At 40.8% G+C, this 15,615-nt stretch overlaps 1 protein-coding gene across 1 annotated transcript in view; it reads right to left on the reverse strand.

The window, feature by feature from the left end:
• Positions 1-4,527: 4,527 nt before the first annotated feature.
• The window catches only part of gabbr2 (gamma-aminobutyric acid (GABA) B receptor, 2), a 204,344-nt gene continuing 193,256 nt past the window's right edge, over positions 4,528-15,615 (reverse strand). The window contains exons 14-19 of the mRNA XM_053492912.1: positions 14,396-14,506; positions 9,805-10,029; positions 9,303-9,485; positions 9,052-9,181; positions 7,580-7,697; positions 4,528-4,852 (exon numbers count right to left, since the gene is read on the reverse strand). Of these exons, the coding sequence (XP_053348887.1) occupies positions 4,690-4,852; positions 7,580-7,697; positions 9,052-9,181; positions 9,303-9,485; positions 9,805-10,029; positions 14,396-14,506 (930 nt within the window). The 3' untranslated portion in view covers positions 4,528-4,689. The remainder of the gene's footprint in view (positions 4,853-7,579; positions 7,698-9,051; positions 9,182-9,302; positions 9,486-9,804; positions 10,030-14,395; positions 14,507-15,615) is intronic.

The following is a 15,615-nucleotide window of genomic DNA, read 5'->3' on the forward strand; positions in this document are numbered from 1 at the left end:
TGTGATGGGCACCGATGTTCTGAGAACTAAAACCAAAAGAGAGACAGAGATCGAGAGAGAGAGAAGTCTTTCTGCACAGAATAAATAGTTTCTTATAGCGATATGTAAACTTGGAGACGGCACATTTTCACAGAGTGGCAAACAGACATACACACTCACCGTTGACATTCTGTAAAATTATTTTTTTTTGTCATTTGTAATGTCCCCTCACTATCATAGATTAATACCTCTACAGAAAAAAAAAGTGTTTTATACAGTATATACAGTAGAAATAGTCCTTCGTGCTTTTTGGGGTATTGAGGAGGCGCTCTTATTGTTACACGTCGTCATAGTCAACACACACTATTCACCTCGCAGAACGCCTTCGATAGTCCAGGCTTACGATAACTGTCGTCCAGCGTTAGACGATTTTGTGAGTAACATGACAAAGCGACCGAGAGTTCCGACCAAGACCGACTTGGTTTCAGAGTTTATTGCCTGTAACAAGAAGACACTCCATAAAAATTTCAGTGCTGCTTCTTTTTTTGTACCTCTGTCTCGAGTAAACTGTGTGTTTGATCAATACACACGCATACACATGCGCACACAGACACGCTCGATGAATTCCATTAATATTACATAACACTTCAAAAGAAAAAAATTCTAAAATAACCTGGTGGTTTGGTCTCGTACTGATTTCCCCAGAGAAGAAACAGGAGCTTGGTTTTAAATTCACAGTTCTCATCATTACTATGAAGGACACTCACAGACATATCAGAGTTTGTGGTTGCAGTATAAATAATTTGTGGTCAGGACAAAGCCTGGTTTTTTTTCCCCTATTATTTTGAGAGAAACTGTCTTGTGTTCCTGTGCAGAAGGTTTATTTCCACCTGCTTTCATGCACACCTTACAGCGTGATATGACTTCAGTGTATCTGTCTAGACAGCCTGGAGCTGATTATTGCCACGTTCATAAATGTGCATTTATTAGAATTTGGAAAATAAATTCTACAATATATGCATAGGATACCATGGGTGGAACTGACGAAAATGCAAATTAGAAAATTAGTTCTAATGATTTATTCTTGTATAATTACACCGTTTGTAAATGTACGGAAATTAATAATCACCTTTTTTTGTCGAGGATTCCTTTAAATTAATATAAAAATAAATCAAATGTATTAACGGTTACAGTAGTAGTAATGAGCAAATGATGAGGGGTGTTCGAGTCAAACCGGGACTTTTGATTGCGTAGAATAACAAAACACAGTTATGAGAAGAAAAAACTCCTTTTATTTCTCTATATGATCCCCTGCTACACTAATGCACTTATCCTAGTGTTTCACCAGTGCTTAGACACCATCAAGGTAGAAAGATTTCTCGTGATATGATCGGACTGCCTGCTCCACATCTAAAACGCTGGCCTCCCAGGACCTCCTTTAACGGCTCTAACATGATTGGACTGTACTTGCAATGGGGCAATAACTCCCATCTTCCCCAGAGTTCCTGTAACACGCAAGTGGTGTTCGTGAATGATCGTGTGTACGTTCAGACACACGATCAGACAGACGCATCTCCATTGGGAACGACTGCAATACGTTCCCACCTTGGCCAGGATCGTCATTCACTTCATTAAAAATGTTTGCATCTTTGTAATGTTTTACTGTGGATAAGAGTCTCATCACCGTACTGCGCTCAAAGTGCGCTTCTGTACATGTCAATGGTTTTACGTTTTCATTACATGAGAAAGTCCTGGTTTGGCTTGAACGCCCCTTGTAATTTGGTTCAGGTGTTGAATAACCGGTAAGTCTAAATAAGTAGTGATTGCTACTTTTTTCTTTTTTTTTTTTTAACTTTATCATTATCAATAATAACCATGAATAATTTAAAACTATGGTAATCTGTGATATGGGTTACTTTATACTTAAATATTCTTTTTCCACTTATATTTAAGCACAAAGAAAAGCTGGTCAGAAACATTTAAATTGCTGGAGCACAGGGATAAGAAATAATTGAGTTTTATCACTGATACTTCTGAGCTCCAGAGGTTCGCCACAAAAAAAAAAAAAAAAAAATCAACATTAGGGAGCCCTTTTACAACCACTTCCACTGAAATAGAGAAGGGAAATAAGAGCGCATAATAACATCCTACACCTTTTACTAAATCTCTGCAATTTGACGTACTTGAGGATCCACAAAAAATAAATATAGTTTTCGAACATTAGTCTCAATGTCATCACCATTAATCATTTTGGTTAGAACTTCAAAAACTGTGTAGATATGCATGGTTTAGTTGTACTTCAAAATAATTAATATCCAGGACAATTTTTATTCGAACACAGCAGTGTAATAAACTATAAATAATCATTTGAGTGCTGTATGCAGTGACAAGATTTTTTTTTTTATGTGTGTGTGTGTGTAACTTATTTTGTACCTCCTTGGAAAAGAAAATTTTTGAAATAAATCGAAACGGCGATCTTGGCAGTACTTTCAAAAGCACATATAAAAATGAAGCTCTCAAGGACACGAGCATCCTGGAGTAGAGTGTCAGAGGCTGAGGTGCCGTGGCATTGTGAAATTTTTGCTTTATGTTTAAAGGTCTTTTTCACTATGATTTGTTATACCGAAGCTGAGTAACAGCCTCGGCGGTTAGCATGTGGTCCTCCTAGACATTAAAAAAAGATGATGGCTAACAGTTTTGTTTTTGTTTCGTTTCTAGCACACCAAAAAAACCAAACCTATGAAAGACAATCAGGATGCGTTAGTTTATCAAATCGTTTAGTTATATTCATTAATCTGACCGATCAGCACTATAGTGTCCATCTGGCTCCAAGTACAAGGTCACAGGCACAGCATTCGACAAACGCAAAAAAAAAAAAAAACAAGAACAAAAAAACAAACGAAAAAAAAAATTCAAGACACCACTGGTGAAATATCTGCAGAAAGGAAATTGTTCTTGAGAATGGTGATACTTAGCTTATTCCAATATTTTGCATTTTGAATACAATTCTTTTGTTGTCTTGATATAGGTTTACAAAAAAATATGACAACAGCTAGATGCTCTATATCTGTGAGACATTTGTGCAAAGTTCACAGCACACAGTTACATTTCTATAGCAACTATGAGGTATGGTCACTGTTGCTAAGTGCCAGGTAATGTGTTTCCCAGGGCCACTTAGGGACGGCGGCAGAAATTTCTCCTGCACCTCAGGCTTTGTGATTGAGTCCTCGATGTGCGTGAATGATGTGCAACGGATAGCAGGCTCTCCATCCAGGCCCTGTGTTGGCTGGCTCACGCTACAACAAGGTTGGTAAAGATGTTTCACTCGCTGGGATCAAGAGAGAAAAACGCTGCGATCAGGTTCTAACCATGTGACCAATTCACTTATTGGATCCAGCCATTATTGTGCAGCTTTATTTCTCTGTTAGGGTGGATGTGTGTGATCACTTCGCGTAGACGGATGAGCATTCCATAATGACACGTTTTCCCCCTCAATACTATCTACTGTATATCTCTGATGTTGCTTCTGCTTCGAGCTGTTGATGGATCACATCAAGAGATGATGATTCGCCTGCCGAAGTCCATATAAGGGGCAATACTTTCACCATCCCTCAACCACAGAGGAATGATCTATCAGCTGCTTGTTTTTTGACTACAGACCCATACACTTTGATAAAATGGAAGACTGGACCTCAGGCTCTTACGTACAGATCTCGCCGACTTCTGTATTCGTTCCTGCTGCACTTCCATACGAGTGTTAACACCACAACAGGGTTTTCCAGAGAGCTATGTGCCTGGTCCAAGGATATCATGAGGCCTCTCTTGCTTCACAACAGTGTCTCAGCTTATCTGATAGCCAGTTTGTGTCATTATAGATATTTGCTCTAAATCTATTATCGTGATCAATCCACATATGACCTTTTTTATGACGAAAGCCCCGGCCACTGGTGTGCCTGTGTGTGCTGTGACGTTTGCTTGTTAAGGATTAGCAGAACCTACAACTGGCTCGCTGTCTCTGTGAGTCAGTTGTATAAGCGACAAGCTAACACTTTTCCACGCCATGTACACCTAATCAGTGCCAGGAAAGCTGCACCAAACTGTTTTCATGTTTGGTCGACAGTCTTCAGAGGCCATTTTCAGGAGTGCCTAGCCTTTCCCAATTCCTACCCCAAATCGTTATTCCCGGCACGATGACAGCCTGCTCTTGTGTGTACTGTGGTATTTGTTAGAGTTCTGAATATGAGGCTTCTGGATGGTCAGTGTCGTGAGCTACTAAAGTCTAATGGGTTGACAAAGGGTCCAAAAACAGTGACATTTGTGAAAACACCCATGGAAGTCGATAAGGCTAGCTCAGCTGGCATCCCCTGTTGCATCTGTTGTTGTCTGGGACAGGGAGACCGGTACAGGGGAAAGAGTAGTAGGTGAAATGTAGATCTCGGTGAGCACTGTGAGGATGTGTGAGGATGACCGGATGACCTGATGAACCCCCCCCCCCCCCAACCACCCAAACCCTCCCCCCAAACCCCCCTCACAGCCTGAAGGATCAGTTTTGTTCTGACGTAGACATAGATGGGAGGAGGGTCGTGGATGTATGTACGAGGAGGACCCCCCCAGGTCACTCACACACTTCCGCTCATTGCTGATGTGGCTCAGTCTGTTGGATTTCAACCGGAGATCTGTTCCTCAGAGCGCGGAGCTGTGGTGTAGGACTCACAGGCCAGAGACCATGACCCTGTAGGAAGGGGGCATGTGTCTGTGGCGCGGACTTGAAGCCGGGCTGCTGTTGGGACTGCAGCTGGCATCCACCCCTCCTATGGAGGGTAAGTAGGCATGGTGCAGGATGGGCAGCTGCAAAGACAGCCTGCGCTGTATGCTGTGAAAATAGAGCACATGGTCATGACTGGTAAAATTGCTGCTCAAGTAATAAATCTAAAACATTAATGCACAGTAGACAAATATTCTATGTCAGATTGCTCCAACGCATTTAGCATCTCTCAACCCAATTTGGTGATCTGCAAAATTTGTTGGGATGAGCCATCTGCTATCATGCAACAGCTAAAAACCAAACGGGTGAAGACCACACATGCTACAGTACCTCCAAGACACATGAAGCCACAAATGTGTTTTTATCAAAACTGCTGCTCATGATGCAAACTTGCGAAAGTGCTATCTGCCCCCTTCTGCATAAATGAGCCCATAGTTGTTACTGGCTAGTGTCTCTTTGAAGGGCGGAATAGAGAGCATGCCATAAAGTCCCTTGAGAGCATGATCAAATCTGCTCCCTTGTTGCTCCTAAACAAATCTAAATCGTCCGGTTCAAAGTAAATTTCATGCCTGTACGCAGTAATTTGGTAATTACATATACTGAAAGTTGGATTGAATAGTATAGCTCATCGGGCGGCACGGTGGCTTAGTGGTTAGCACTGTCGTCTTGCACTTCCAGGGTCCGGGTTGAATCCCAGCCAGGTTCGATTCCCACCTCTGTGTGCATGGAGTTTGCATGTTGGCTTAGTGGTTAGCACTGTTGTCTTGCACTGCCAGGGTTGGGGTTCAATTCCCATCTCTTTGTGCATGTAGTTTGCATGTTCTCCCTTGGTGGGTTTCCTCTGGGTTCTCCGGTTTCCTCCCACAGTTCAAAGACATGCAGCCCCCTTGTGCCCCCTTGTGCCCCAAGTTTCCTGGGATAGGATTCAGCGGTATTGACGATCAGTGGGTGAGTATAGATGGCGCTTGTCACATGTTTATATTAGGAAGCAAGTGTAGATGTACTACTGATACCTGTTGTCTGTGCTTTAATTTTTCACTCACCCATATTCTGATTTTTGGGGTATTTTCATTCTTTAATTAATCACCAGAGACAGATTCTTGACTTATAATAAACACTGTCCATTTGAAACACTGTAAGAGTGCAACATGGTGCAGTGTTAAGCGTTTTTGCATCTTTCATCTACTCAGTTTCGTCCAAGTTCTCGGGTTTTTATCTATCTCCCCGAAACAAAAAACATGCCTAACGTTGCACCTAAGTGTGACTGGGTGTGAGGCAGAAATAAATCCTGGATGAGGTACAGTGTTCCCAGAACAGGCCCCGGATCCACCACAATCATGAGCAGGATAAATTGCTTTCTGAATGTGAAAAAATGTTTGGATGCTTTGCATTTTATCACAATTTGTTCATTTGAGACTGCAATTATTTTTTTTCTAATATTCTAACATCGAATCACCTTTGTATTTTGTGTTTTTATACTTCAACGATGCTCAGAAGAGCGTGTCATCCTTCCCTATGTTTCATTTCTTTATGTAGTATTTCAGCACGGCTCACCTCCAAAGCTCTGTCTAATTTCCTTTTTTGTTCCATGCTATCACAATGGCTGTTACGCTGTCATACATAGTCAAGTAAAGCAATGGCCCTAAACACTTAGTGACTGAATAGTTACTTGCTTGAAACGACCTGTGAACATGATTAGATTTTTGGGGCCAGTGGTGCCTCAATCGGTTAAAGCTGTGAGTTACTGATTAGAAGATTGGGGCGTTGCCAACCACCAGGCTTCCACTGTTGAGCCCTTGAGCAAGGCTCTTGACCCTGTTTGTTCCCTGTCTGACCACAGCTTTCTAACTGGGATATGTGAAAAAATCATTTAATTTTTTGAATCATTAGATTTTCACTTGATGTTGTTGTTAGTGTTTCAGCTGCTCCATTAAGGGGTCACCACAGAGGACCATCTGATACACACAACAAGGTTTTACCCTGGATGCCCTTCCGGACACAAGCAGAATTTTATCCGGGCTTGGGAGCTTAGGCATTGGCTGGGAATCAAACCCAGGCCCACGCATAGTGGGTGAGAAACCTACCACTGCGCCACCAATGCCCCTCTTAATATCACAGTGATCACGTCATGAAATACATCAGTGAATTTGGAAACGTATTAAATTTGATCCTGTATCAGTCCAGCATTATGGGCACATATTACCCCAAACATTCATCTTTAATAACAACATTGCTTTGGCCAGAGTCACTGCGGACCTAATGTCCATTCTGGGAACAAGGTCGCATCCCATACACCTTGTATCTAGTGACAACAGAGCCCTAGCCAACCCACCTACCAGTAACGCAAATGGAACCCACACAGACATAGGCGGAGCACTGTGATAAATAAATAACATCTAATTCAAAATGTGAATGTGACCAGACAGGAAATAGTCTGTGAGTTAAAATATAGCACTTGCGTGTTGCAGAGCCGTTTATAGATGTTCTCATGCGCATATGGACCCTGGAGAACAGCATGAAAGTGAAAGTGTGTGTGTGAATATGTTGATGAAAAGGTGAACTCCCTCCCCCGTAAGATCAGGCATTTTTGGGCACTGGGAATAGCTCTGAGTATTCCTCTACTGCTCTCCTGTCTATTTTCAGGCCTTCCTGCCTCCATCTCTTGTTGTAAATCATGGGTTATGTAACCCATTTCTCTCTTCTCTCTGCAAATCTCTCGTTCGCTCGCTCGCTCGTTCCTTCTTTCTGGGTTTATTTCAGCAATAAAATGTTTCATTCCTCTTAAAACACACAGAAATGCACTTATTATCTGAATGAAGCTCTTAAAGCACTTACTGCTCTGGTGAGTTTATGTCCTCTAGTGGGCCTCTGCTTATTCTTGAAGGATCCATGGATCCCCTCAGTGCTTGAGGTTTCTGCTCCAGATGATTTTTCAAAACAGTTTTCTCACCATCTGTAGAAAGTTGATGAATGACAGAACAAATGTATAACGAATAATCAATAGTTTTCCTCATTATTATTTTAATCCAAAATATGCAGGCCGTTCAAGTCAAACCAGGACTTGTGATGAAATTTCTCCTGAATGAAGGCATAAAACTGATTACCATTTACACAAGACTTTAAGATAGCATGGTGTATGGATAGTATTCACAATATGGTGATGAGATTACTCAAGTAAAACATCTAAATGGTGCAAACGTTTTAACAAAGCCATACATCCGCCGTTTTCCTGGCTAAGTGGTTCAGAGCCAATCAAGTCATTCCTGTGAACATTCAGCAAGTGGAAAATCGATGGATAACTTTTTGCTAACTCAACTCAAAAGAGACGCATCTGTTAGTAGCGGGAAGTGTGCACACAATTATTAAAGAACACTGGGAATTCTTGCCACATCCCCTGACCTCGCTCCAAGCCATTTCCATGTGTTTGCCTATTAAAGGAGTTCCTGGGAGGCCAGCGTTTCAAAATGTGAAGCAGGCAGTATGATCATGGCTAGAAATCTTTCTACCTTGATGGTATCCAAGCATTAGTGAAATGCTGGGATAGGTGTCCTGTTATTCTGCATAATCAAAAACCCTGGTTTGACTTAAACCCCTCTTGTATATTTAAACGTCAACAGACGAACCTTATCTGCAATGGAGTTGATCATATTTAAAAAGTTAACACTTATTAGAAACATATTGAGTAAAAATGTTAAAACATGAATAAACCATCAAGCCAGTTATAAAATCTGATCAAATTGCCTGTAATAGATAGATGAATAAGGCGTCATATAAAAGATACAGAGGTTAACGTTAGGGCTGGGTACTTTTTCTTAAGATCTTATGAAATTGGACAAAATCCAACCACATCAGCAGTGTTTGTTCAAATTCATACACATTTCTAATTAGATCAGTCCGGTTTGCCAGAAGCAATGCAAGTAGGTTGTTCATTGTGTTCACGGCTCGCTCCACCGTTCAGCCAGGATCTACTGTGTGTGCCGTGATGATTTTAGTTCACTGCTTCTCAAATTAGGGACCAAGGGTTGCATGAAGCATATAGTCAGTGTCCCAGACATTAGAACACACCATTATATACATACTAAGAGTTTGCCTCATACATACTGTTATTTGTTGGTTAGATTGGCCCATTAAATGGAATGCTTTAATCCAAGCCTCTTTGCAGTAAACGAATAACATAAATTTTGATTTCATTAACGCGACCTGCTGTAAAAAAAAAAAAAAAACACACTTCTCCAAACAATGGATGAGCTGGTGTCTTTCAAGAAGCCTTGTTTGTGTCTCTTAAGGAAAAAAGGCCTGAGACGCACCTTTGGCATCTGTGAAGTTGCGTATACTCAGAATATTGTTGACATCCTGGTAGTGGTTCTGTTTGATATATGGGGTCTTTTCTGGTGTGTCCTGAAGCTGCATGGTCACCTCTTCCAACTCCTTATCCAACTAAACACAAAAAACAGGGCATACTATAATACAAGCAATACTTAGCATTGATATGTATGCATTTTAAGATGTTCAAATTTTAGTGGCTGTAGTGGAAACATCTGTTTGGACCGTGTCCTACCTCCGTGATTCTCATCCTGAGGCGGTGGTTGTCAGCTTGCAGACCATCCAAGCGGGACGTGTTCGTCTGGTTAACACTGGTCACAGACGTGGACGTCTTGGAGTCTTCCTTTTTCTGGTTCTGGGTGAACTTCAGCCGTCGGTTCTGGGTGGCCGCATCTGGGTTTGTCCTCATTGTGATGAGCTGGAGAGACAGAAAGGAGAGAATTGCCTTCCATTATGGTATGTGCTCCGAATGCTAGTTAAAGTACATTAAAGCCACTATTAGCAACTTGTGTTTTCCAACACAGCTGTCTTATTTAGCTCAAAGCCAAAACATTAGAGATTTTTACAGCACTGTTTGCAGGTCCAGATGTTTTGTTTAGTGAACTGGAAATGAATTCCAGTGCCGCCTCTAGTGCTGTTGTAAAAATTCTGGCTTCTAAGTATCCATTTTTCATCCACTCTACAAAAATGCTTTGCAGATGAACTCATCCTTGTGGAACAATTACAAGATTTCTCACCTTTGGCACAAACACCAAGCAGAGCGTGATAGTGCTGCAGAAAATAATAACCAGGGCTACGATGCAGAACTGTACGTTTGGCTGGTCGCGCGTCAGGAAGGACACAGCTGCACCGATGATGCACATGATTCCCACATTGTACACGCTCATCCCGATGTATTTGCTGTCGTTCAGAGCAGGGATGCTGACGTTCCTCGTCTCCCAGGCCAGGAAACAACCGAACAACTACAACGATATGGAACAGAATGCGAGAGATTAAGTGACCACCTGAGATGTGAACACTGCAGTCATTTTTAATAGTTTTTCTTGCTTTGATTGTATCAGATGTTGTTCTGCTCAGGCTAAGTGCCAGAGTTTATCAAATCATGAGCACTGCTCATGGCTATTACCAGCAATTTACAGTAACAAACACATCACACCAGATACAAATACAGCATTGCACGGAGATGCGCTCGTTGCTGAAAGATGCTGCAGACACCTGCACTTAACACTTAATATAATGATTACTTCCTGATCCTCGGCTTATTTTGACAGCTTTGACAAAATACATAGTTAAATATTCACCGAGGACAGTCTGTCATTGATGCACTTCCAGACAAATTCCCTAATGACATTACGTTAAACATGTGTCTGAGTGATGTGATGTATTACAGCCATGCTCTGTTGGCTACATAGTGTATAGTACCAAATACTAATGCACCTCCATTTCAATGTTTTCTGGTGTATGAATTTTATGACCTCTCACTCTCTGGACAAGTAGACCACATTCTGGTCGTCTCAAGCCCATTTATCTCAGTCCTAATACTCTTGACCAATAAACGTTACAAAAAGGTATTGCCTGTCTATATTACTTTTCAGGATATATGAAAGGCATAGAATTTGCTAAAAACACACAAATAACCTCGAGTAATGTGCTGATTTTACATGACGAGATGAGATTATTTCCAGTTCCAGGCATTATAAAATAACTTGATCTAGTTATATGATGAAGGTTATCAATACACTTGACTAAGCAGACGATATGATATTATTGCCTAGTATGCCTGTGCATTAATGTAAATGTAAAGTGTGCTTGAGTGTGGTTTCGTGATATAACAAAATATTGGAATAGAAACGGTTAAACCAGACATCTCACATCTCATAATATGAACAATGGATTTATGTCAACTGAACATAGCTTTCAATAAAAAAATGATAATACATAAATGTATCTTGCTCATGTCTAGACAGGCGTATGAATAAACCACACTGCCTTAAGGTCAAACCTGGTGACACTTGGCGATTTGCATTTGATATAAGAATTTTAAAAGTTCTTATTTGATGAATGATGTTTTTTAATCAACCAGGAAAACTGTAATGACTACATTGTTAAAACTTATCATTTTAAGATTTAGTCTATAGTGAATGAGACATTGACCCGGATACATTCTGTCTGATGCATGTACAGTACAATGTTTTGTGCTCAGAAAAAAAGTTGGCAGGACTACCTCTACACAAGGTATGGCACCCCTAATTTAAAAAAAATGAGGTGGCATCAAAAAGTTTCAAGACTAGTTTTGTAACATGCCAACAGATGGCAGCACAAGGGAGCACTGACCTTCATAAGTCAGTGTGCCAAAAGACATCATTCTGACCATGTCTGCTTTTTCATCATGGACAGCAAATTACAGTAGAACAAAGCGTGAACATGAAAATTTGCATGAAACTGGGTAAATATGCCACAGAGATGTTTGACATGATTCCGCAAGTTCACAGCGATGGTTCAATGAGTATTTCTAGGTGTTTTGAGTGGCATGCGCTTTTCGAGAGTGGAACAACATTACATCAGTTGGTAACTTTTGCATGAGGTTCGTCTGAGAGCTTCCGCACCCAACCTACCCACCAGATAATAATAATAATAATAATAATAATAATAATAAAGTTATAAGAAGTTAGTAATAAGAGAGAGATAGGGAAATAAGGTAGAAGTAGGTAGAGGTTAAAGTAGGAACTTTGAATGTTGGTGAGGGAAGACATCCAGGAGGGTGACTAAATGAACAACTTCTCTGCAGCAGAGGTAAGTTTTGGTCTTGCTCAGCTTTCCTAGAAAGGTCTTCACGAGAGCCAGTTTCATCATGGGGCTTGATGGGTTTTGCAAATGCACTTGACAATCCTGTTCTTGCAAGAACTGTTCCGGAACAGCTAACCTTTGTGACTTAAAATAAAAACTAACCGTTGGACTTTTAATTCATGCATTTAATTCAGTGACTGCTTCATCCTGATCTGGTTGTAGATCTCTAGTCTATCCCAGAAATAGTGGTGTCAGGAAGAGCACAGCTGAGGGAGAAAGTAAATAAGGGGCAGGGGAAGCTCAGTGCTTAAGACATCAGACGACTGGTTTGATGGTCACAGGGTCTGGATAAGGGCGTGTGCCACATGCCGTAAAATGTAAACGTAAAAGCAGGTTGATGGAGCTTTACTATCTATGCAAACAAAATCAGGACATAAGCCAGACTTGGAAATAGGGTGCAGGGAGCGGTTAGTCTATCAGCATACACCATGACTAGGACAATATCAAAACGTAAAAAAAACAAGAACATTTTATATAGACTGCAGGAAGATATCATGTTTCTGTCATCCGTACTCTAAACTGTCTTGCCTGAGACGGTCTTGAACATAGCTCTGTTGTATAGTTAATTAGAAAGTTCTGCCTGAGGCTCCAGACAGCACTATGAATCATAAAGATGAACACATTCGGACTTACTTAATCTAATAACGTTAAAGGTTTAAGATTTAATAATACCCGTCCAACTTTTTCCGGAGAAATCTGTAATTAAGACACATGTTCACACGTAATTAGACAAAGCTGTGAATTTAGCAGAGCCATCTGATTCAACACCGTGTGTAAGATGTAACTCACAGACAGGTGAGTGTGCATGTGTGTGAGAGGGGATGGGAGAAGAGCAATGGCAGAGCATTCCCATTCAATCAGTGATGATGGAGCGTCCAGCTCTGGTATGACCCCAAAGCAGTAAAACGTGGTGAGGTGACTCTCTCTCTCTCTCTCTCTCTCTCTCACACACACACAATTAGACTAAATAGACTAAAAACAGTAATTTATTTTTACAGGCTAAACAGACAGAGCAGCTTTATTTAATTTTGGTCTCAGAATACAGCCCTAATACTCCACAAAAAGGACTCGAATGCTGTCAAATTGACCTAAAACGCTTTCTATAAGGACATAACAAATAACATTAAACGAAATATAAGGTATATTGGCCTATTTATAGACATATTCTTCTAGTCTTGAAGCATACATTTCTATTAGCAGTTAATGGTGTTCAATCTACGAGGGTGTCAAAACAAACTGGGACTTGTAATGAAATTTCTCGTAAATGAAGGGTTGACATTTACGGATTTCAAGGACAGTATGCTGATGAGACTCTTAGCGACGTTTACGATCCTGGCCAAGGTGGCTTGGAGTCCACTGCAGTCAGTCGTTTAAACGTTTAGCGAGTTAAATGGCTGATCCTTGAAACTAGATGGATAACTTTGGTGCCTAAATGCCGATTAGCCTATGGGAGCTGTACATGCAATCGTTCACTAACACCACATGCACGTTACAGGAACTCAGCTGGGAGTTATTGCCACACCCCCCTGTACTGTACAGTCCTGACCTCACTCCGAGCCATTTGCACATGTTTGGGCTATTAAAGGAGTTCCTGGGAGGCCAGCCTGTCAGACATGAGGCAGGCAGACTGCCATGGCTCTGGAGTACTGAGAAAACGTTCTGCCTTGATGGTATCCAAGCAGAAGTGAAAGTGTAGTAGTGCAGCAGAGGATTATATTGAGATATAAAGGGAGTTTTTACTCTCAGCTGTGTTCTGTTATTCTGTACAATCAAAAGTCCCAGTTTGACTTGAACCCCCGTTACACACATGGTATATCCTCTGACCAAAGCCCTCGAGATGACATTTTAATGACAAAACCAAGGCGACCTAGTCTCTTCATGTGAAGTGTTTAAAAGTGAATGTCACCAGACTTTAAATGGTTTAAAACTCAAATTCAGATGTTCCCTGCATGCTGTCCTGGTTTGTTGTCAAATATGGTGATCATGTGTAAAATGTTTTTGAATCTACAATAGCAGTACTTTCAAAAATGCTTGGTAAAGTTTAGGTGCTGCATTTTATGTTCTTTAGATTGTTCTCTGGAGGGATGTTTTTCACGCCAGCCTTCTTGTACTCTAAGTTAATTTGGACTTTGCCATTAAGAAGCAACAAAATGGTGCTATTGCAAAACTGTGGTCCTTTTTTTTTTCATTACCATCTTCTAATGTTCCAGGGTACATTATGTTCACATATCCAAATTTTCAACTCTTTCAAAAGTTTTTATTCTTACCCTGATTGTGCTTAATAGCATTTCTAGCTACTTAAAGCATGTGTGGATCAACAATTGCATGTTTTTTTTTATAGACTTGTTTTTTATTAGACACTACACTGTACACCATAAACTCCTAGAGCAAGAACTAAAAAGGTTCCTGTTGCTATGGTCCAAATGCACCAAGCTCTAAAATACTAAGGTCATAAATGCCTATGCATGCCCTCTCACTTACCATAAGGAGGCCTTTGTAGGCATAAACGATCCCAAGCCAAATGGTCATATGTGTGTTCTCACAGTGCTCCAGGAAGGGCCGGATAGCCATGTCTCGCCCCTGAGGGTCCGCCTGCAGAGATACAGAATTGGGAAGGGTGTACAGTGAGAATCGTCACCACAAGTGTAATAATACTAAATAGCACTTCAGACTTTCATGGTTTCATAGGAAAAACAGTCAGTCCATGAGAATGGTGCGTCTTTTTCATGACATGAAAAGCAATTTATTTTATTTCATTTTTAGGATCACCAAGAATTATCCAGCAAAAAAAACAAAACTCTCTTCTTTTTCCTTCTTATGAAACTCAAGTATGCATGAAGATGGAGTAATTAATACTTATTATGCTTGTGGTATTCATGGCTACACATGGCACTCTTTCATTAGGCGCTGTGTTCAGACCTCTTACCTCCCACACCTCTGTCAGACGGGACTGGGAGGACATCCTAACTCCCCAGACAGCACTGAACACTATAGAAACAGGCCATGTGATTACCCCAGGGGGGATACCGCTTGCTGGTCTCTCCAAAAGGCCATAATAATAAGCCAATTAGCTCTGCTGGATGCCAGAGGAGTAAAGCTGATAAACAATACGACTTGGTCAGACATTGATTGCTTGAGGTTTTTTTTTTTACGTTTCTTTTTTTTAACCTACAACAGACTCGTCTGTGGTAGAAAATGGGTCAGTGCTGCATTGTGTATTGAAGGAAGATTGTGAAGTGGGTACTGGGTTTTCCTCTGTACACAAACTCCGAAGGCAGTCAGATTTTAACAAACTCCTTGCTGTCCCACTTTAAAAACTTTTCTGTATGCCACAGATGCAGCACCTCCTCAAAAATGCACTGGGTTGTGCAGACACGTAGTGACACACTTCATCTCTGGTGATTTTTTCCTATCCAGTTTGGTACAGCCCAGTTTTTCTTTTCTGAATAGAGCCGATAAAACTCAAAAACTGACAGACTGCGCAAAGATTCTGTTGCTCACTGCCTAGGGCCGTCAACTGACTTTAATAGATGATCCAAAAATTTACTGATTACCAATTTGATTGTATGAAAAAAACATGGAAACTCATGTTTCTAGACAGCAGGACAGAGTTTCTCCCTTTTTTTTTTTTTAAGGTATTTCTTGCTATTACTGGGTTGCATCCCATTTTGCATTAGAACCAGTGTGGCCAACTCAGTAAG

Source organism: Clarias gariepinus, chromosome 3 (assembly GCF_024256425.1).
Source record: "Clarias gariepinus isolate MV-2021 ecotype Netherlands chromosome 3, CGAR_prim_01v2, whole genome shotgun sequence".
In the NCBI taxonomy this organism is placed as follows: domain Eukaryota; kingdom Metazoa; phylum Chordata; class Actinopteri; order Siluriformes; family Clariidae; genus Clarias; species Clarias gariepinus.